Source organism: Nematostella vectensis, chromosome 10 (assembly GCF_932526225.1).
Source record: "Nematostella vectensis chromosome 10, jaNemVect1.1, whole genome shotgun sequence".
In the NCBI taxonomy this organism is placed as follows: Eukaryota; Metazoa; Cnidaria; class Anthozoa; order Actiniaria; family Edwardsiidae; genus Nematostella; species Nematostella vectensis.
Genome location: NC_064043.1, coordinates 8,950,527 through 8,971,627, shown reverse-complemented (window position 1 = coordinate 8,971,627; position 21,101 = coordinate 8,950,527). Strand labels below are relative to the sequence as shown.

Sequence of the window (21,101 nt, the reverse complement as noted above, 5' to 3'; positions counted from 1 at the left end):
AATTCAATATGTTCTTCTTCTTTTCTTCTTTTTAACATCATTACGAAGAGGAAATGAAAATATCAATTTCCCCTCGCATACAATAGTAGGGGCGTTTCATAATGTATTTTCCAGCACTATAAATGAAAACAATTTGTATTATCTTTTCGAAATCTGCTAAAGCTCCCGTCCGTGTGAAGAGGTACAGAGAGGACTTGTTATCCATAGTGATGAGCTGTCAACCCCTGCCTTCTGGCGCTCTGCTATCGCAAACATTATAAGCTAATTTAGATCGGAATAAAACCATATCTCCTCCATTTAATTGACAAGTTAAGTATAATTAGGCTGAGAGTGAGAGAGGGACCCCAGCTGAGAAAGAATGCAATACGAATTGGTGGGTATCTCTTATCGCTAGTGGCGACATTTTTAAAGATACTAAGAGACTAGGGATGTCAGGTTTTGAGTGGCGTGGGAAGACTGAGCAAATACATTTGTATACAACAAAGCCTTCAGCACTTTCTGCAGAACAAAACAGCGTGTTCTCAAGGTACTTTTTTAATTCATTATCAGCACGCATTTTAATGTACTTTTAGTGGAAATTATTTCTCGTGGAATGTCATAACACGATCCTATCTTCACTGGTGCAGGTGTAGAGTAACAATATATTGATATACAACAATAGGAGCTACAAAAAGGAAATGATTCTTGTGAAGTCGCTTCTTTTGTTTATTGTTTTTATCACTGTTGTTGCTGTTGATAAGGATATTGACGATCATAAAGATATTCCTTTTTTGTTACTTTAAAGATCTTCTCACTCGAATCTCGCTTCGATGCCAATTCTCGTAACCAGGGTCTGCTCCTCTGTTTCACAGTAAAACTTCTTGCCCCAAGGAGATGTGCCACGATAATGTATTCTCCCTGTAATATCGTCAGGTGTGTAGTTTAAGTAGTCAAATAACAAGTGTGCATGTTTGGCCGAGTTTGCGCGCGGGGTTTTAGTGAAGCACGGTGTGGTGTCGCAGCGGCGCATTTTTACTTGTGCGAAATAACGCTGCTTTAGTGGGCGGGGTTGCTGTGGTGCGTAAGGCTGCTTTGGTGCGCGTGTTTATTTGATGTGCGGGGTGCTTTTGTTCGCACAGCCGCTGTGGCACGCAAAGCTGTGCGTGGTGAACGGGGCTGCTGTGGTGCTTAAGCCGGCTGCGTTTGTATGCGGGGTTGCTGTGGTGGGCAAGGCTTTGTGATTAGTGGGGTTGCTTTGGTGCGCATTTTTTTCTTCTTCTTCTTTAGTTGGAAGGGTTATGTGACTGACTAATGCTTTGTTTTGAATACTCTTTCGGCCAATCACAGCAGCTCGGGACTGGTGTGGTGCTCAGGTTTATTTTGGTGTTCTTTTTGTGAGCGTGGGCTTGCTGTGGTGCGCAAACTCGCATAGCACTCACTACCCCCTCCCCTTTTTTCAACATTAGGACCCAAAAGTAATTTTGATACACCTATAAATTGATAGTAACGACGTATTTTCTGCCTGTGTCTGTAAGGCTCTGTAGAATTTTAATTAAAATGCAGATATTAAAATGCAGATATTATCTCTAGTCCCGATCCCAGTAGTATTTCGCTTGGAGTGGAGGCCCCAAGGGTGAAAAAAGATAGCAGATGGTCAGACAGTTGAGTTGAGTTCCGCAAGTTATACTAAGTGAAACAGTGGAATACTAATTAAATTGCCCTTGTGAACTGGTTACCAGGCCTCAAACGTAGTGTCGAGAGTAGACCTTTGCAAAGTTTTGGCACTCAGCGACGATCCCCAAAAATCCGGTTAGCTTTGCTCGCCAAGAGTGTCTAAGAGTCTTCTTGGAGAATAAGTCTAGCGAGCCCGTGCGATGAGGCTCTGGGGCTAGATATGGCCTAGGTATGGGTGGTCAATTCGAATAACATCTCAGGCGAAACAATATTTATTTTAGATAAAACACTTGCATAAATAACTGATAACTACCGTTGTTTCAGAGGAGTTTACCAAATGTTTAAGATCTTTGTAATCTACTTGGATTTATCTCTCTGCGCAAAAGGTTAAGCGGAAGACACTTGCTAGATGGCCACACTCTGTGCGGTCTCTAGAACATTCAATCAACCCCGTATTTACTTTTCTTTTAGGTTGATTTTTGTTGTTTATGGCATTTACGTGTAATGAACAAAATTGCTTAGTGGAGAACCAGTCGTGTGATGTCGTTTTAACATTTAAAAACGTTTAACGATGGAACCTGTAAGGTATTGTTTATAAAGATGCCTTGAAACAATACGATTGTCAATTGTTGGGTCAAGTGTTTTGAAGCTGAAGGAGTTTTAGTTTTGTCTGGGGTCAAGAGAATTGATCCTTGTTATGTAAAGACTTCTTTCCCGCAAATCGCATCTAAATGTCTGTTGCCTTTAGGTTTAGGATTGCCTCTTTAGGGCTAATGACGCAACTGCTTTTAATTCTATACGCAGTAGTGGTAGACCGGGACCCACAGGTAAGGCAGCTTAAAAAAAGAATGCGAGAGAAAAATCCTACGAACCTACTTGATCCTCGAAAATGACACCTCCCCTTTAACCCCTGTGGCCACTCACGGTGTTCAGGAAGGGAGGTGCATGTACCCATAGCAAATATGCGTTAAAATATGGCACAATGGCCCTTCCCCTCGCTTTTATCCATCTTCCGTCGCCACTGCCATTAAAACATACTTATTTCTGGTCTGCGAGTAATATGCTTCCCTCCCCGTCGCCATCTATCCATCCTCCACCATCAAAATGCCTATTTTAATACGCCGCATAAAGCAAGCTATTGATTTATTGAACGCCTATAATATACTCGTTTCAAGACTTATGCCTAAGACCCAGGGGGGGGGGGGGGGGGGGGGTGCAGGGGATGCGAACGCACCCCCCAACAACCGCCGAAAGTCCACTTTTGTTTCTCAATAGACGTGCTATTTGTAGACAAAACTATAAATTAGGTCCACTTTTTAGGATTTCGACCCCCCCCCCCCTCCCCAAGAAAAATCCTGGGCACGGGCCTGTAATACCTTTACCCTCTATCTCTGATATGCTGCACGAAACTCGCCATTTTTTTTTTATTGAATCAGAAATAGTTATTTAAAGAGATAACGTCTGACAATGTCTATCCAAACTCGTGCGACCAGGCAAAGGTCAGAGTGAGACGTCCCCCCTTCAGCTCAAACAAGACGACAAGACTTAGTGCGTTGATTGAAACACCTCAGAATCTGTACCCAAAAAAGGACCATCAAACCATTGCTGAAGAATAGATAAACTTCGCAAAGAATGCAAAACAATGATTACTTTGAAAATAGGGCCCTATAATCTTTAAAAATTTGTTTAGAGAAAAGCAAATTCTAAGATCATCTGAATCTATATCCGAAAATATAATCTTTGCAATTTGGGATATTACTCGTGAAATTATTCGTGAAATGCGAGTTTACGTGCGCCGTTTATGACGGGATAACGAGAGTAGCAACATAATTGTACATTTCTGCTGCGGTTAGACGGCCGGAAGTAGAGCGGCGGCTTTATTGACATGAACCGGAAATACGATCTCTAGCGCGGGTCCTCTGTCCCACTACATAACACAAGTAAACGCTTCTATACCACGCTCAACGCACCCGTGCTCTTGAATCGCCGGAGGTTTTGACGGCGCGCTGACATGTGTGATGGCTGTTGCCTGACGGGGCTGCAGATGGTATTTTAGCCCCCCCCCCCCCCCCCCCCCCCCCCTGTGTGTAACGTGCGATCATAGGCGGTTTGATCTCTAATTCCGCAAATCCAAATTGTAACCCCGCGCTCGCGCTGTTGTTGCTGTTCAGTTCAATTTAGTCGCGTTCCAGGACTCGCGTCGCCTATCACAAACACGGCTGACTTTCATGCGCATTTCCAAAGTGATCGAGTATTCTCATGGACATATTGTTTGCCCTTTAGATGGTTATACGACAGAGTAACTCGCTCATGCGAATCGAACGTCGATGGGACGTTGAGTTCTGCTGAGGGAAGCACATTTCTGAAGTGAACTACATTATCAAACGGCGCCAGAACTCCTCTACTATGATCAAAAATACGCATTCTGAAGAACTGTATCGGTGAGTGGAATAGCCTTATTCAATTGCTGCCTTGGATCGCGATAAGCTATTTGTATTTATCAAACGCACTTTATTAGTCTTATAAGCCGCTGTCTTTTGTTTCTTGTGCGTTTGGCTAGGGGAGCCCAAAGTATTAGTAATTTCGCGACAGTTATTTTTGATTACCCAAACATATTGGCATCAGCTATGCCACTTATGTATGTCTGGCTTTTTCGGCTGGGCTTTCCGATACTGGTACACGCCGTAGCGCGTTCGATTGCTTCGGGACTATTTTACCGCTTGTTGCTCGGCAGATCGTTAGAAGCATTTATCGAATTCTTCCGTCTGCTCTCGCGCAAAGACAGCCAATTATCATAAGCATCTGATCACTATCTCCCGCCAAATTAAATGATTTTTCAAACACACTTTTCAAATGAAATGAATTGTAACAATGATCAGCTTCCGACAGTTTTTACAGTTTTAGTTTTCAGCAAGATTAAAGCGATGCACCAAAAAACAGTTGTTTGGCTTTCCGAATTACTGCGAAATGGATTGCAACAGAAGAGGACCTCTTTATTGATTGTATTATCTGAAAAAGAAAGCAATCGCTTATCGCTCATGGGGTCCCTTATACTTTAAGAGAAGCTATTTATTTCCTAAGAGCGGTGCTAAAATTCCAGTACATTCTCGAGTGTTTCTTGCAAAATCCGTAAAACCTCGGTAAAATCAACAAAGACAGACAAGTGGATTGTATATTCTTTATTCATTGATAACGCGAGTCGGCTTGGTTGAAATATTTGGAAAAATTGATATACATAAAATATTATTTGTTTGGAATGTTTTAGTGGAGCGAAGAGATGAAAGTCGGCAAATTGATTGAAGTTGCGAAAAATAACACCTACTTTTTTAACTCAAAGTCCGGCGGAATTTGCGCGTGTTTGCGTGTTTGTTTGTTTTTATTGTGCTAATGGATGGAAATGGTGATGGAAATAGTAATATAGAAAGTGTCAACTGGTAATAAACTAGACACCACCTAGATCCCATTCCAGGTGGGAGACTAATTCCCAAATGATTTCCAGTTCCTACATCTACCTTCTTAGCTGACCGATCATTCCTAGACAGATGCCTGCTGGACAGATGGTTATGCTAAGACTGTTTGCCAGGTAGTGTAGCCAGGAAATGGTGTTTCCGGCCTCGCAAACTATACCAGACATTGTGTTAAGTGCTTAGAGCCAGCCGATGTGTAAAGAATGCTGTTCTTAATGTAACTACAATACGAGTTATTGTGTATCTAATTAGCTCACGTTTCTTTTGGATATCAAAATACTTCAGTTGCCTGTCACGGACATAACTTTGGTAATATCAACAACCGAAACTTCAGGATATGTGCAATAATATCTGAAAGGATAACATAGATGGTTTAACCATTATATGTGCAAAAAATAGTTAAACCTAATAGAAGTCTAGCAGACCGAGGGTAGAGTTACAGATGCTCTGTTTTCATCCCCTCCCCTCCCATCGCGAGATGAGAGTGAGAGATGAGAGAAACTTTTCCCATCTATTTGATAGTCGTTTGCATCGAGATGTTAAACACATTTAACATAGCTATTATAATGATCTCAAGAAAATTCGTAAGTAAGAATGGTAAAACTTAAACAGAATCTAAAGTGTACCAGGAGAACAATAACGTTTCCGTCTGTTTTAGCAACTATTGTTCTTCCTCTACCGAGAATTTTGCATCCCAATTGAAGTAGTAAGATCTGTCAATCACAGGTTTTTATTAGGCGCTTTTATTGTCCTTTAAACAAATTTATTATGTACACATAGCACTTTGATTTTGTTAATCTTGTGTACATAGAGACAGCGTTTTCTTTACGCAACCTGCGCATTCAGCAGTGGTTTGTTTAAAAGCCGACAAAGCAACGTTACTGGGAAAAGCTTTATGGTGAAAATTTGCGGCGCAAAACGCCAGAAACCCTGTCGACAATTAAAACAAGGTGTTTATAGTTCTAAGATCTTGGAAAAGTCAAGGTTTTTCGAAAACAAAATAACCTCTAAGTGTGTTATCATTGCCAAAACTCATTCCTATTCCTAGATTACCTGTGAGTTTAGGAACGTGCTTGTTGAACGCAACATCACAAGCCCCCGTTTCCTGCCCTTTGTCTTACTACCCATCATTTATACTTCCTTGGAAAAACAAGGAGGGTGGGATACTTATTTAAATTCCGAAAACAAAAACCACATCTGATAATTTCTCTAAATTGGTCCTAATTCTAACACAAACGCTTTAAACCACGAAATATTCTTGATGCCATTTGAATCACAAAAATGGATTGGTTTGAAAATTGGTCGTCTTCCCTTGTCCTGATTTCTAATTGAATTATATCAGTCTTTAGAGGCTGGGGTCAAGTTTTAATACTCCTTGCTGGTCAACAGTCGGTGTATGCTAATAAATGCAATATATATCAGAGCATGATTGATACAAAGCCTCAGTAAATATCCTTCGGTGATACAAAGCCCTCAGGCTGAAAGTTTATTCATGAGCGCACTGGCTTGTGAAGCAAGCAACATTCTTTTTGCTAGCGTCAGTCCACTGGAAACCGCAAAGATGTTAGTTGGAATTTAAGCGTTTTAGGATAACTTGCTCCGGGTGCTTCCTTCAAATCTCATTTATTAGTGAATTTTTGGAGCATTCGTGGGCTTTTTGTGTACGGTAAAGTTCTCATCAGTGACACGGCTTTCAGAAGAGCGGTCACGTTTCACTGTAAAGCTACCACTACCAAATGAGCTAAAGTCACATGTTGGAAGTTCTGTGTAGAAAATCATTCGGTCTTGATATGGAAAAGTCGTTGGAATAACCTTTGAGGTAGGTTGTGCGTTTTATTTAATCATACAAAAAAATCAAAACACTTGCTAAATTCTATTTAGGCATGTTTTGTAAGAGTTTTGTCAAAACGTTACGAAAGAGTCTGGCCCGAGCCTCTTGGATTGCTCGTTGATAACCAGATAACTACTTATCCTTGTTGATAACTAATAATATAAGAAAGGAAAAGCATTATTACTAAATGCTAAGTTTTACTATTGTTTTGTGTGATTGTCCATGATAAGTATATCGTAATTTTTCATCGCGTGCTTGCAAAGCGAAAGCATGTTACAAGGATTGTACTTAATTAAAAATTTGAACTCTTCGTATTTGTCTAGAGATCAGATATGCAATAAAACTGTGAAAGAGTGATTTGTTAAACTGATGAAAGTAATGGATTTGTATTAAAATCATAGAAGAATTTTCTGAAAGTTATACAAAGTATTTATGGCATCTAAAGATTGGCCACTTGTCCGCTAAGCACATTTTACTTTGTGAATTGCTTGATCATTTAGCTCCCCCACAACGCAGATTGAAAAACTTCACATTATGAAAATGATATTTCATTCCAAAACTGCTTAGAACAGTACTAGAATATTTGGTTGATAAGATTTCGCCCTGGGTGAGTATAATCTAATATACAACTTTTGGAATGTAAATTTGACTGTAAAACAAACTATTAATAATGTAAGGTATTGCAAATATAGCGTCGAATAATCGACAACCTAAAGATTCCCTGCCCTAATAGTTTACAATTTTATCTTTCGTTGCGAGGACCTTAACGAGGAAATAAGTGAATTAATTTGCAGAAATGACCGGCATTTCATGAAGTTTTTTTTTCTGGCTGAACAGAGAATTACGTCACTCTATATATTGGTTTTTGCGGAAGTTCTCGGTGACTTTCTTTCTCTCTCTGTCTCTAGAGTATCTTATCTTTCCGGCATTTTTCTTAATGATAGGTTCTGAACCTTTGAAAAAGGCTAAAGGTTTCGTAAGAATAGGTTTAGACTTATTCCACGATAAAGAGTTTTTTTTAAGACCCCTCCCTCTAACAGGAAATTGATTAAAAAATGACATTTGGTTTGAATGATATTATGCGAGATGAGAACCTCATTTTCAAACCATTACTCACTCGCTCTTTAAGAGCATTCAAGTTAGCAAAACTGATTGTTATTCCTTTCAATATTTCCCTTGTTACGTACCCGGGTGACATTTATCACTGAGGCTGTGGGCTGTAAGGGAACGAAACATTTGTATTACCAGAAAAAAAATAATGCGTTTCAAATATTAAAATCCCTAGTCCAACGTTTCTTTTTTATCAAAGTTATTGTTAGCTGTTTAGGGTGGAAATACTTTTTGATAATTTTTAAGATGATCTCTTTTTGAGAGGGCTTGTACAGGACCCGAAATGATCCCAGGACCTGAAACGATCCCAGGACCCGAAACGATCCCCAAAAGTTCCCCAACTGATCCCGGGACCCGAAACGATCCCCAAGAGTCCCCGAAATGAACCCCAAGGAATTGCAGTAATGGACAACAAAAGGAATGTGTAAGGATTGGCTTTCAGTTTTAAAAACATTTGAAACATTTAGCTTTATTTATGTTATTAAAAGGAAATTTACATTAACTAAAACTATAGTATTAAGATATTAATATACGACTGCGGGGGAAATACAGTGGTTGAGTCAGAAATTGGGGTCAACTAACAATTCCTGTGATAGTAATTTGAAGAACACGGTGTAGATAAATCATTTTTACATAAAAAGCCAAAAAGAAAGGATAAGACATGCTGCTTTTCATAGGAAGCGAAATGGGTTAAGGTTATTTTTTTGCATGTTTTTATTCGGCGAATGAAAGACCTATCCTATCATGAGATCATGCCGGGGTGTACGCACGACTACATGAGGAAATTTAAAACTCACATAATATTGCTTTCAACAAATGCCACATCCTCTTAATATTTTGCATCGGTAGTAGATGGGTTGGTTGTTTGAGTGTATTACTCAGTGTGCTTTTGTCGTTCCATCTTCTCGGCCAAACCGGCTGCCTAAATATAATGTGTCGGTAAATATTCGCTCGTGTAAACAAGAATTTCGTGGTGAAATACATGTTTGGTTGTCAAATGAATATTAATTTTTAGGGGTGATGTTTACCGGAAATGAGAGTCATGTGTCGGAACCGCAAAATGTTTAGAGTGTGATGGAAGGTCGAGAGTTTGGTTGATCTGAGCAAAGCTGTGCTATGTTTATGCTGTATTCCTTTCAGTAGCAATTGAAAGTTGTGTATTTGTTTTGGACTCTGTTTATGTGTTTAACGCCGGGCAATGTAATAAATAGAAGTATTGTATTGGAATTTAATATTTTTAAGTCACGTTGTTTAGAAATTGAGTCGCTGTTAATCCTTAATTATGCTTCAAGAATTGCAAGTATTTCTTCTGCTTTCCCTTTGTCCATTACCGCAATTCCTTGGGGTTAATTTCGGGGACTCCTCGGTATCGTTTCGCGGGTCCCAGGATCATTTGGGGTACTTTTGGGGATCATTTCGGGTCCTGGGATCGTTTCGGGTCCTGGGATCATTTCGGGTCCTGTACAGGCTAAGCTAGCGAAGTGTTAGATCGGTCAAACCGATAGGATATCGATCCCCACGATTGCGTGCGACTAGGCTTCAAATCAGAGACACCCCAACACATCGGTTGAACATTTAGACAGCATGAGGTACGGGCGGAATAATAGACAGACCGCCGGGTTTTTCTCCTACAAACAAGCGCCTAAATCAATACAACAGCAGCACAAAAACAACTGTGTTATCCAAGTGAACAACACGCGCCTGTTGATTGAGTTCTGCAATTTGATTAACATCACGGAAGATAAACTTTAATGGCCTTGGCTCTGAAACCTCTATCGAGCCTTGCAGGAATTTTTCATTTTTTTAAAAAACACGTTATATTTTTTTGTTTTCTATGAATTAAGTCGGCTATGTTTTTTTTCTAACTCCTGCTACCAAGCAACGTCTCCAAATTGCTTTCTATAAATCAAGTGGGTAGCTAGTGCTGTTTTTATCATCATTTGATTGGAGGTGGTGGACTGTCAAAGTGTGACATTCGCTTGCCCTTTCTGCTGTGAAACATACTCAGCGTTTTTCAGTTCGAGCCTTTATATCCTTCATTTTGTATGCTTGGGAATAAAAACAGAGGCCGTCGCGGACAACAGGCCTACCAGAGGATATAGAATCATTCCAAAGTTACATGAGAAAAACGACAATACTTTTATAACGAGCGTTGAGCAGATCTTTCAGGTAAGAAAATTTGACGAAAGAGCTCTTCGGTTACGCAATTGTTTGTCCAGCAAATTCGGATCTAGCAAATTCGGAACAGACTTTGTTGTACAAATCATCGAAGAAATTGCGTGTCAGAGCCGGATGTTATTGAAATAAGGAGCTCAAATGAAAATAAGCCTTGAGAGCTCACAAACATTATTATCTGGCTTTATGTATTTTTTCTTGGTTTAAGATTGTAACAAATGTCGCACCCGTGCTTCATTCTGTTAATCTATATGTGGGACTGCTTTGAAATATAGCTACAAATTAAAACTGCAAAGCTAGTAGGCCGCTCGTTCACCAAGCTAGCTAATAAAATATGATATTGCTAGTTATATGTCATAGGTGATTTGGTTCGTTTTCCACTGCGCTAGTTTAACTGCAATAGTCACATACTTCTTAATTAAGTGCTTTTTAGTGATTTATTAGAATTATTTCACAGAGCCTAATTAAGCTGACGGGTAAAAAGAAAAGCAAAAATATGCTAAAATATTGTATCATATCTCTTTATTTATCACATTCGGTGTCAGTTCTGAGGTAGGCAAAAAAAAAATTCCACGTGATAATATTGCTACATTCGTGATACTTTCTGTATCATCAGAGTGAGACTAAAATTATTCACAACCTTGACCTTAGAGTCTAAGAAGGCCAATATTCGAGTTTAGTAAGGTTTCGGAAATGAGAGTAGAATAACTAAATAAAATGGCATAAAAATATGCTTGATTGAATCCATATTACCCCCTTTTCAGAAACTTTTATCGAAATTGGCGTGAAGAAAAATATCGCTGTGTCCACGCTTCGTTCATACTTTGCCGAGCATTTTGGGGCCGCTTGTTGCATAGCTTTTCAGGCTAGAAATCGTCGCTTGGCTGTTCTAAATAATCGTGGAAGTGTTTTAAAGCCAGAAACTTGTTATTTAGGCTAAAAATCGAGAAAACTGGAGACAGCCGTGCAGCTAGTTTTTTTTTCCTCCTTTACCGGAAGCCGTACAAGTAGACACAGCGGAAAAAAATACACAAATGCAGGCGTATCCATATAGCGGCTATGGTGTGGTTAGGAACTATCCGCGAATTTTCTCTCGAAAAAGGCGAATACAGTGGTGATAAATTAACTAGCATTACTCGCGTTTTCAAAAGATGGACCTGTTTTCGGTGATTTTCCTATCTACTTTATCGTCCACCTACAAGCCGTATTATCTTCTTTTCTACCGGGAAAAACAAATTAAAAGCCAACAGCTTTAGCAGTTGATTTGAAATTATACTTTTCCGTCATTGTCATTATATACCCATCTTGTTAAATGTAACTGCCAGTGTTGGATGACTAGCAAATGCGTTTTTAGATAGATATGTCACCGTCTGAAAAAGTTATTTGACGTTCCTAAAACTCTGTCGAGTTTTGCTGTTTTCTTTGGATATTTCTACTGTGCTAAGTGAAATTTACATTATTGGTAGTTTGTTAGTCTTCTACGCATTGTGTCCATCTGTCGGCAAAGTAAGTGATTCGATAAAAGACCTTTTGTTCATTTTGAGCAACAAACGAATAACTTGACAAGTTTGTCGATGTTGTTTGCCAAAATATAGTAAGAAAGACCAGTAAGAACACAAACACTAGTGATTTTAACAATAGTTTTGCCGTGGATTCTGGTTTAAGTTGCCGACAGACAATGTTGTTTTGTTCGGCGATTTCATGCTCGCGTGAACACGTAGCAAATCTAAAAACAAGCCCAAACTTGTCTTTAGAAGTCATCCGAGCCCCAGCTGTAATAAAGCAAATATAACACGCAATACATTACAACAATGAATTCTCTAATGATCTAACTAATCCTTTGAGTAAGCGTCTATTACATTTTTTTTCTGGCTTTGAAGCGTCAATTTAGTGCGCGCACTTCCCTGTTATTATTATTTTTTTTTGCCTTGTAGTTGATTCTATAGTCTGTCACGCTACTGAAGTATTTTGGCATATTGACTTTTCATAAAACTATAATAACAGCTTTCTTGGCAAAGCTTGTTAGATGACATTGAATGTGGGTCGAACAAGTGTTGTATATCACGCGAAAATTAAATAAATCGAACCGTTGAAGTTCGAGTCCTTTTAGGTTCTCGGAAGTGTAGGCAATGTATAACTTTTATTGGCACTCTCCTCAGAAGCCAACCTTTTTAGCCGCCATCTCATGACAAGCACCAAAGATATTCCGACTACTTCCGGTATTAGCATTTGAATGGCCTGTTACTATGGAGAAACGTCAATTAGGTTGTCTGTCACGTCCCTGTGGAATGTAGTGTCCCAAGGGAGTTTTGAGGGTCATTTGTTCACTACTCGGGACTTTAGAACTTGTCAACTGTTGAATCTAGAAGGGGCTTTACTAGATTTGATATCTCTCCTCACAAACGACCGGGGATCCTTTTCATTTTTTTGCTCTCGTTTGGGAATACAATCTTTCAACTATGGGTTCTGTACTGTATCTATTTCTGGCGTCAATTGAGTTATCTTGGAGACCCAGCTGAAAGGTACAAACGGAACTCAAGCGAATTCCGATCTAATTGCTTGCAAAGTTGTTGTGATTTCGTTAATGACTTGCGTTGTTTTTTCTATAATTTCAGCTCCAGTTAAAGTGTGCTATGTTGTCCAACAAGATGGATTCCACGCGTATATTGTTAGTGGTGTTTTTATTGCTGAGAATGTCTTATGGGACTTCTGAGGGCAAAAAGAAAGACAGCCCGAGCAAACAAGGACAGTCGGATGCGAGGCGCCCGATAACTGTAATAACGGATGTCGTTCCTACATATTCCTTTGAATATCGCTCATCAAATCCAGAGGAGATTAAGTTCACAAGTGGAGGAATTTATTCAGCTTTTATTCCGGAGATAACTCCTATTGGAACACCCGTAAAGTGTGACTTGAAAATGGGGGTTTACTCCAAAAATCATGTCGATTTCATTATCATCAGTGGAAATGAGCAAGGCATGTTTTCCGTTGATTCGCGGCAAGTATCTGACTTCAATTTTATGGATATTAAAACTAGCAAGCGGCTTAATAGGGAAAGCGTTGCTAGTTATGAATTAAATGTTGTAGTACAGGACAAAAGGACTAAAAGAACTCTTGATAGAACTAAAGTAAACATCACAGTGGATGACTCAAATGACAATCGCCCTATATTTCTGAAGAAAAAATATTTGAAAACGATTCCAGAAGACATTCCAATGCATACTTCTATTGCAAGAATAGAAGCAGTGGATGCTGATGTAGGGCCAAATGGCCTTATTTATTATTCCTTCAAAGAAAAAACAACATCATTCGCAATTAATCCTATTTCTGGAGTTGTTTCAGTAGCGCAAAAGTTATCGAACTCCGCGCGAATTCACAGATTGACCGTGGTTGCACGTGATCGAGCTCTCCCTCCCTCCAAACCGAAAAGTTCACGTAACTGCCAGCTAATAGTCAATGTACAAGCTGTAAATCAGTTTTCGCCAGAATTCTCTGTGAAAACACAGTTGCAAAGTGTGAGCGAGGGAACGAGCGGTATTGTTTACGCAACGCTAGGGATTATTGACAAAGACAAGGGCAGTAATGGAGATATTGATCGCGTTGAGATAACATCTGGCAATTTGGATGGGGCATTTAGCATCAAATCCTCGCCGAATGATTACGCTGTTCAGGTTATCAAACCATTAGATCGGGAATTGGCTCCGTTTGGATACAACCTTACTCTGACAGCATACGACAAGGGGACACCGGTAAGAAATGGCTCTTATGTCTTGAGGGTGAACGTCCTTGACGAGAACGACAACAACCCGGAATTCAACCAGAGTCGCTACATCACTAATCTATCTGAACTAGCTCCAATCCATACACCTGTTTTACGTGTCCTCGCTACAGATACGGATGCAGGCTCCAATGGGAATATTATGTATGTCATCACAAGAGGAAATGAACTGGGGAAGTTTGAGATCAATTCTAAAACTGGTCAAATTTACACCAAAGGTGACTTGGATTATGAATCCAGGCAGAGATTTGATCTTACGGTGGCAGCTCTTGATGGTGTTCCTCTACAGTCCAGGAAAATTTCCACTGTTCCTGTTGTTGTTAATATCCTGGACGCTAACGACCACGATCCAGAGTTCAAGGCCCCCGAATATAGAAAGGATTTGTACGAGGATTTGACCCCTGGAACATCAGTGTTTACAGTATCTGCAGAAGACCTGGATTCTGGGGGAAATGGTAAAGTGCATTACAGTCTGGCTAACCTAAGACCTGTACCATTTGAAATTGAACCAGACACAGGTATCATCCGAACGACCACTAACCTTGACAGGGACACAGGACTGCCAGAGTTTATCAACTTGCAAGTACGGGCTTCAGACTTTGGTACCCCTCTGAGAAGGGAGACTGAAACACTGGTCAAAATGAGAGTCAAGGAAATGAATGATAATGCACCAGTATTGAAACAGTTTAAGTGTAACATCCTTGTTGATCGCAATGCACCAGTAGGTGTTCTCATCACAACAGTGACAGCAATAGACATCGACATCAGTGATAAAGATCAGAGCCTTATGTACAAGTCAACATTCGGAAACACAGGCAAAGCATTCTCCCTTGATCCCAAGACAGGAGAGCTGAGAACTGCTAGAAGTTTGCGTGGACTTCAGCGCGAATTCACACTTATCATCAAAGCCACTGATGGTATCCAGGAAAGCCCTGATACACACCCTGTTATACTTAAGATTAGTATTGTGGGTGGTCGGCAAGCGAGAAAGCTGCAGAATCATGTCAGTACCAAATGTGTGGACTCACCCCTCTATGCTAAAGCTCTAAAGATAAAACAAGAGCAAAAGTCATACTCCAGTTTACAGCCTCTGATATTTGCAACTGCAAAGCTTCATAACCGACACCACCCAGTGTTCAGGTCACATGACCAGAATATACACATTTCAGAGAGCACTCCTATTGCGACAGTTGTCTCACAGTTTATGGCGACTGATGAAGATAAAGGATATAATGGACTAGTATTATATTCCATTGTGGAAGGAGATGTTGACAGTGTATTTAACATCAATATGTTTACAGGAGAGCTGACAGTTGCCATGCCTTTGGATAGGGAAACTATATCAAGTTACACTCTTAACATCAGTGCTGTTGATTGTGGTAAACATCGCAAGTCTGCTTACACTATCCTCAATGTCAAGATTACTGATGTCAATGATTGTAGTCCTGTTTTTGATAAGACAGTTTATGAAGTGACCCTTCCTGAGAACATCACAGTTGGACAGACAGTGACACATGTCCATGCGAGCGACAAAGACCAGGGTACAAATGGGTTCATAACCTATCAAATTGTCAATGACTTTGGTGGAAAATTTAGGGTCAACCGAATTTCTGGAGTTGTTTCTGTGGGGGATTATCTGGATTATGAAGAGCAGGAAATGTACAAAATTGAAATTCAAGCCATGGACAGCTCAGTTGACAATCAAAAAGTAGGGAGTACACATGTCATTGTTACATTACTGGATATAAATGACAATTCCCCTATTGTTAAACCTAAAAAGTTTAATGTCACTGTCCAAGAGGACTTGCTTGTTAATGCTGTTGTCACTAGCATTCATGCGTCAGACCCAGACTCTGGACCTGGTGGAGAAATAGAATTCTCTTTGCCGGAGAGTACTAGAAAGTTCAATATTGATTCAAAAAGTGGAGTCATACGTTTGCGACGGCATCTAGATTTTGAGCAAAAATCAACATATAACTTGACTGTTCGTGTTACAGATAAGGGTTCTCCTGCTTTGTTCACTGATGTGGAAGTTGTTGTCAATGTCCTTGATGTAAACGAGAATAGCCTTGCTCCTGTATTCAGTGGTGGCCGCATTTTAGAAACATCCATCAATGAGAACAGTCCTGTTGGAACAGTTGTCATCTCACCTAAAGCGACTGACCAAGATTCCTGGTATCTCAAGTATGCAATTATTGATGGTACTGGTGTGGACAAGTTCATCATTGACCCGGACACTGGTGCCATCAGGACTGCCGGAGAGTTAGATCATGAAGTTGCTGACCATTACTGGTTAACCGTCCAGGCAAAAGATGGTGAATCATATCCTTTGTATACCAACATCCCTGTTCTCATAAACATTGTTGACCTTAACGATGAGGCACCATACTTTGCACCTTCTACTTACTACCCAGTACTAGCTGAGAATCTGCCATCAGGCTCTAGTGTTGTCCAGGTAACTGCAAAAGATCCAGACTCTGGTGGGTCCCTTTTGCGGTATACCATCACTAAGGGAAATGAGCAGAATAATTTTGTGATTGACCCTCAGAGTGGTCTTATTACTACACTCAGACCCTTGGACAGAGAGTTTAAGAGCGAGTATAAGCTGACCGTGTCAGCAAATGATGGAGGCACCCCACCTGTCAGTACTGATGTCACCTTTACTGTTAAGATCACTGATGAGAATGATAACCAGCCAGAGTTTAAAGAAAAACAGTATGTTGTTGGTGTGTTTGCGAGGCAGGCTACAAGTAAATCTTTTGGTCTCTACCAAGTTGTTGCCACAGATGAGGACATTGGATCAAACGCTGACCTGCGATATTCCATCACCAAAGGAAATAGGGATAACAAATTTATTATTGATAGTAGAAGTGGGGAGATTTTTACTAATGTGTCACTTGTGGATGGAGAATCTTATGATCTTACTATCGTTGCTGAAGACAACGGACTTCCAAAATTATCCACTAGCACCAATGTTCTTATAGATGTCATCCAAGGAAACAAGCCCAGTAAAAATGCACCTGTATTCTGGAACAAGCAATACTCTGCTGATATCCAGGAGGACAAGCGGATCAATAGCTTTGTCCTGATAATAGGTGCAGAAGATCCAGACTTTGACCAAATCACATATAACATAGCATCTGGTAACCATGGCAACAAGTTTACAATTGACAGGTACGGTGGTTTCATCACTGTTGCTCATAGCTTGGACCGAGAGGAGAAAAGCTTTTATTCACTCCGTGTCGAGGCCACGGATGGGTATAACACAGCATCTGTCCCTGTTACTATTAACATTTTGGATGTGAATGATAACTCGCCGCAGCCCGCAAGGAGGGAGTACCGTGCTCATGTAGCTGAGAATTCTGATGTGGGAACACTAGTCACCACTGTGAAAGGTCAGTATCAAGATAACATCCATTTTTCCCTATTTGCAGCCCCTTCCATCTCAGGGAGTTGCATGTCATAATCTGTTTAAACAATTATAGTGAACATTTACGGGAAAACAACGAAATTGTTGCTTATAGTAGTCACACACCCCGTTTTTAGGGGGGGGGGTGGGATTATTCAGTTAGTATGGTATTTTTTTTAAATCAATTTTTGTAACAACGAGTCTTCCCGGCATGAGTAAGCGCTTGTGCTGGGCTATAAATTAAAGAGACTTCAATAAAGTCTATTTTTGTTTATTTTATTTGTTAACAGCCACAGACCCCGATGCCGGTGTAAATGGTGAAGTCGAGTATTCCATCGTGCAAACGGCAAAAGCCGAATCTGCTTCGCTTTTCAAGATAGAGAGCCACTCTGGAAGGATCCTCACAGTTAAACCACTCGATTACGAGACAATGCAGGAACATGTGTTGACTATCAAAGCGTCCGACCGAGGAATCCCCAAGCGAGAGACCCTGTTCTCCGTGGTCGTTTCGGTAGACGATGTGAACGACCACAAACCGGAGTTTCTAAGCCCCCTGTTTGAAAGTGAAGTAGATGTTAGTGCCAAAGCAGGGACGGCAATTCTCAGAGTCATCGCGACTGATAAAGATGATGGCACAAACTCGAAGTTAAAGTATTCCATCGTGAGTGGAAATACTAATAAGTCACTCAGTGTGGACCAGAACTCTGGTGTGGTCAAAGTCGCCGGCAGGCTTAGCACACTAGTGCATCAGTACGCCCTGAAGGTTCAGTCTACTGACGGAGGGGAACCGCCATTAAAGACCCAAGTCGACGTCAAGGTACCCATATATCTTTTCAACAATATGAGAATACGGTAGGGGGGGAGGGGGGGAATTTCTTAAATACAGATATGGTCGGGGGATAAAGGCGTGGTTTAAAATATTTTCGGTGTTTTTTTTTTCTGATTCAGTAGAAACCAAACAAGGGATTAGCTGCGAGTTTTTTTTTATAAGAGTTTCATCTCTCCCTTTTATTTCTCCCCTACTCATAGATAAAAGTCCGTGGAATCGTCAAAAACTTCGCTTTTGAGAAGCCGAAATACGAAGTGTCCCTACCCGAAAATAGTCCCCCGGACCAAGCTATTGCAACCGTCGTCTACAATGGTATCCTCCCAGTTTATGAGATTGTCCCAGGCCGCAGCCCGTGCTGGAGGGACTTTACCGTGCAACGCCAATCCGGTGTCATCATCAGCAAGGTAGGAGCTTTTTGTGACCAATGAGAAACGAGAAGAACCCCTTTAGATGTCCAACCGACGCTTGTTATTTGGAAATGACCAATAAGGAACAAGCTCAGAAACACTCTCTCTTTCTATTCATTCAAAAATAGCCAATACGAAACAATATAGGAACCCCTTTCGATGCTCCTTCAAACCCTTGTTTTTCGGAAAATGACCAATACAGAATAACTAGAAAGGTCTATTGATGTTTTCGTTTTATTCGTTATTTTGTTATTCTACAATAGCCAATTTAATGGGATCCCTTTCCTGTTCTTATCTGTACAGTTCAAAAGTGCCCCCTTGAAGCCAAATGAGTGTTATGTATCTCAGTTCAAAGAACTACAAAGTCTGTCATTCGTTCCGAAAACTTAACCGCAAAACATGAAACCCATATATCATTTACTAAAACACTCTTTGATGATGGTTTATTTCCTCTGTTACATTTAGTAATGTGACGGGCCAGATCTGTCGTTTCGAAGGCCATATTTAAAGAAAAAAGATTTGCGTGTACAAGTCGCAATTGGACTAATTCTGATTACGTGCAAATGCGAAGCTAAAGAAAAAAAATTATGCCTCTGGTGTTAAACAATAATGCTATGACAGAGGATGTTTTTAATTTGGAGTTAATTTTTTTTCGCAATTTTTCCTGCTGTAATTACAGTAGTCTCTCTTCGTATACTTTAGTTTTGGGTGTAGAAATATGTCATTTAGTTAAATAGCATTACTTTTCTAGCATATAGGCTCTGAAAAGGCTGGATTAAAGGCTGGATCTGGAGCTGTCACCGAAATTAATTGAGTGTTATTTTTATTGAATTTGGTAGCCTTAGGCGATAATTGTTTTGGCGGCAAACATGCTCTCGCTAAACACCGTCAGAAACAAATATCTTTTTACATCTTCCTTTACTTTCAAAGAGTATATGAACTATCGGAGTGTGTGAATTAAGAATTAAAAGATCTGAAGCAGTATTTTCTAATTCCCTATACTTATATATATCCCTATAAAGGATTAGTAGGGATTAGTTCTAGAATTTCTTAAATGTTTGGAGGCCTTTGAGAAACGCGCCTCTGTCGGGGCTCTTTTTTAAGCTAGATCTACCAATGATTGGAATGAATAAGTAAAATTTTTCTTATATCTTTATTTGTATTAAACTCAAATAAAGATTTCATAAGAACAACACTAATTTGCGTGCTAATACCATTGTCCCAATGCGAGTTTAAAGTGGCTCTTATTCTTGATATTAAGTCAAGTGCTCATTCTTAGAGTCTAGTTTTTTTTGCTGAAAAAAAAATGTTCTCGTATCCGTAGCCTTTTTGCACAAACTTACTTCATGCTAATTGTATTATCTTGTTATCTTCTTGTTTTTGGTCAATATTGTTTCGATAAATTAGTATAATTAAAGTAAACAATTGTCAAAACATTTTACACATTGATAAAATTTATGTTGTTCATCACAGCGGTTGTTTTAGACGTTTTGTTTTTGCGCCTTTCAACCGTTAATGCTTTTGTTTTCCTGCTCTCGCGCCAAAATAAATTATATTTTCATTGTTATTACCAATATAAAAGTTTCTTGTTTCGTGCAGGGTTGAATTTCATGCAATCTGGTTTTGATATATCATAGGCTTGTCACCTCCTACGCAAATTCTTGTGTATTTGAGCTTTTTACCGTTTGTCTTTGAGTAATGGCTTGTTGAAAACCTATTTCCTCTTTGTTTGTCTCCAGTGGTCTCCAACGAAACAGTACGCCCGGTTTACCCCAAAAGAGTAATGAATATGTATATTTTACTTGCATCGTTTTTACCCCGCTGAGAAAAGCATCTTTTGCCGTCACCATTTCACAACAATTTGACACTGAAGATTTTTGCGACCTTTTCTTTATTTGGTTACTACGTCCATAACCACGAGGTTTTCGTGACCTCAGCGCCCCCTTCATCTACCAGGCATGGCGGAAATTTAGAACTGTTACGTACACAAATCCATTCCCTCCCTTTGAAGTTTAACTCTACTTTTTTACTCAAGAACGAAGTTTTCTGTATATTCCCTTCATAACTGGACTTATTATTTTCCTAAAATATGCTGAAAATCATTCACAGATATTACTCGCGTTTTGGGTTTCTTTGAAGAATGTTCCCGAAATTCTATGTTAGTAAGCGATGACATATATAAGTGCATTTTTCATTCATTGGTACCACCAAGTGTTGGTATGCGAGGTTTGCTTCTATTTTTGTCTTTTGGCGCAATACAGAAGGGGTGTGTATACATACTTTCAGAGTAATAATTCTAGGGGACCTCTAGGCTTTCCTTATGAACATTTGTTTAGCAACTAACGTTAAAAAAGGCAAAAAAAGAGATGTTATTTTAAAATATAGAGCATTAAATGCTTGACAATGGTTTCAGGTATTATTATCATCAACGTAACCAAAACC

General features: G+C 39.8%; 1 protein-coding gene across 4 annotated transcripts in view; it reads left to right on the top strand.

The window, feature by feature from the left end:
• The first annotated feature begins 3,561 nt into the window (after window positions 1–3,561).
• The window catches only part of LOC5513582 (fat-like cadherin-related tumor suppressor homolog), a 31,809-nt gene continuing 14,269 nt past the window's right edge, over window positions 3,562–21,101 (top strand). The window contains exons 1-5 of one of the 4 annotated variants that reach the window (XM_048733490.1): window positions 3,562–3,700; window positions 3,937–4,094; window positions 12,852–17,409; window positions 17,714–18,240; window positions 18,453–18,656. In XM_048733490.1, the coding sequence (XP_048589447.1) occupies window positions 12,870–17,409; window positions 17,714–18,240; window positions 18,453–18,656 (5,271 nt within the window). In that variant the 5' untranslated portion in view covers window positions 3,562–3,700; window positions 3,937–4,094; window positions 12,852–12,869. Of the gene's footprint in view, window positions 3,701–3,784; window positions 4,095–6,642; window positions 6,940–12,568; window positions 12,759–12,851; window positions 17,410–17,713; window positions 18,241–18,452; window positions 18,657–21,101 lie in introns of those variants that run through there. The other 3 variants (XM_032383036.2, XM_048733491.1, XM_048733489.1) reach the window with 3 other exon arrangements.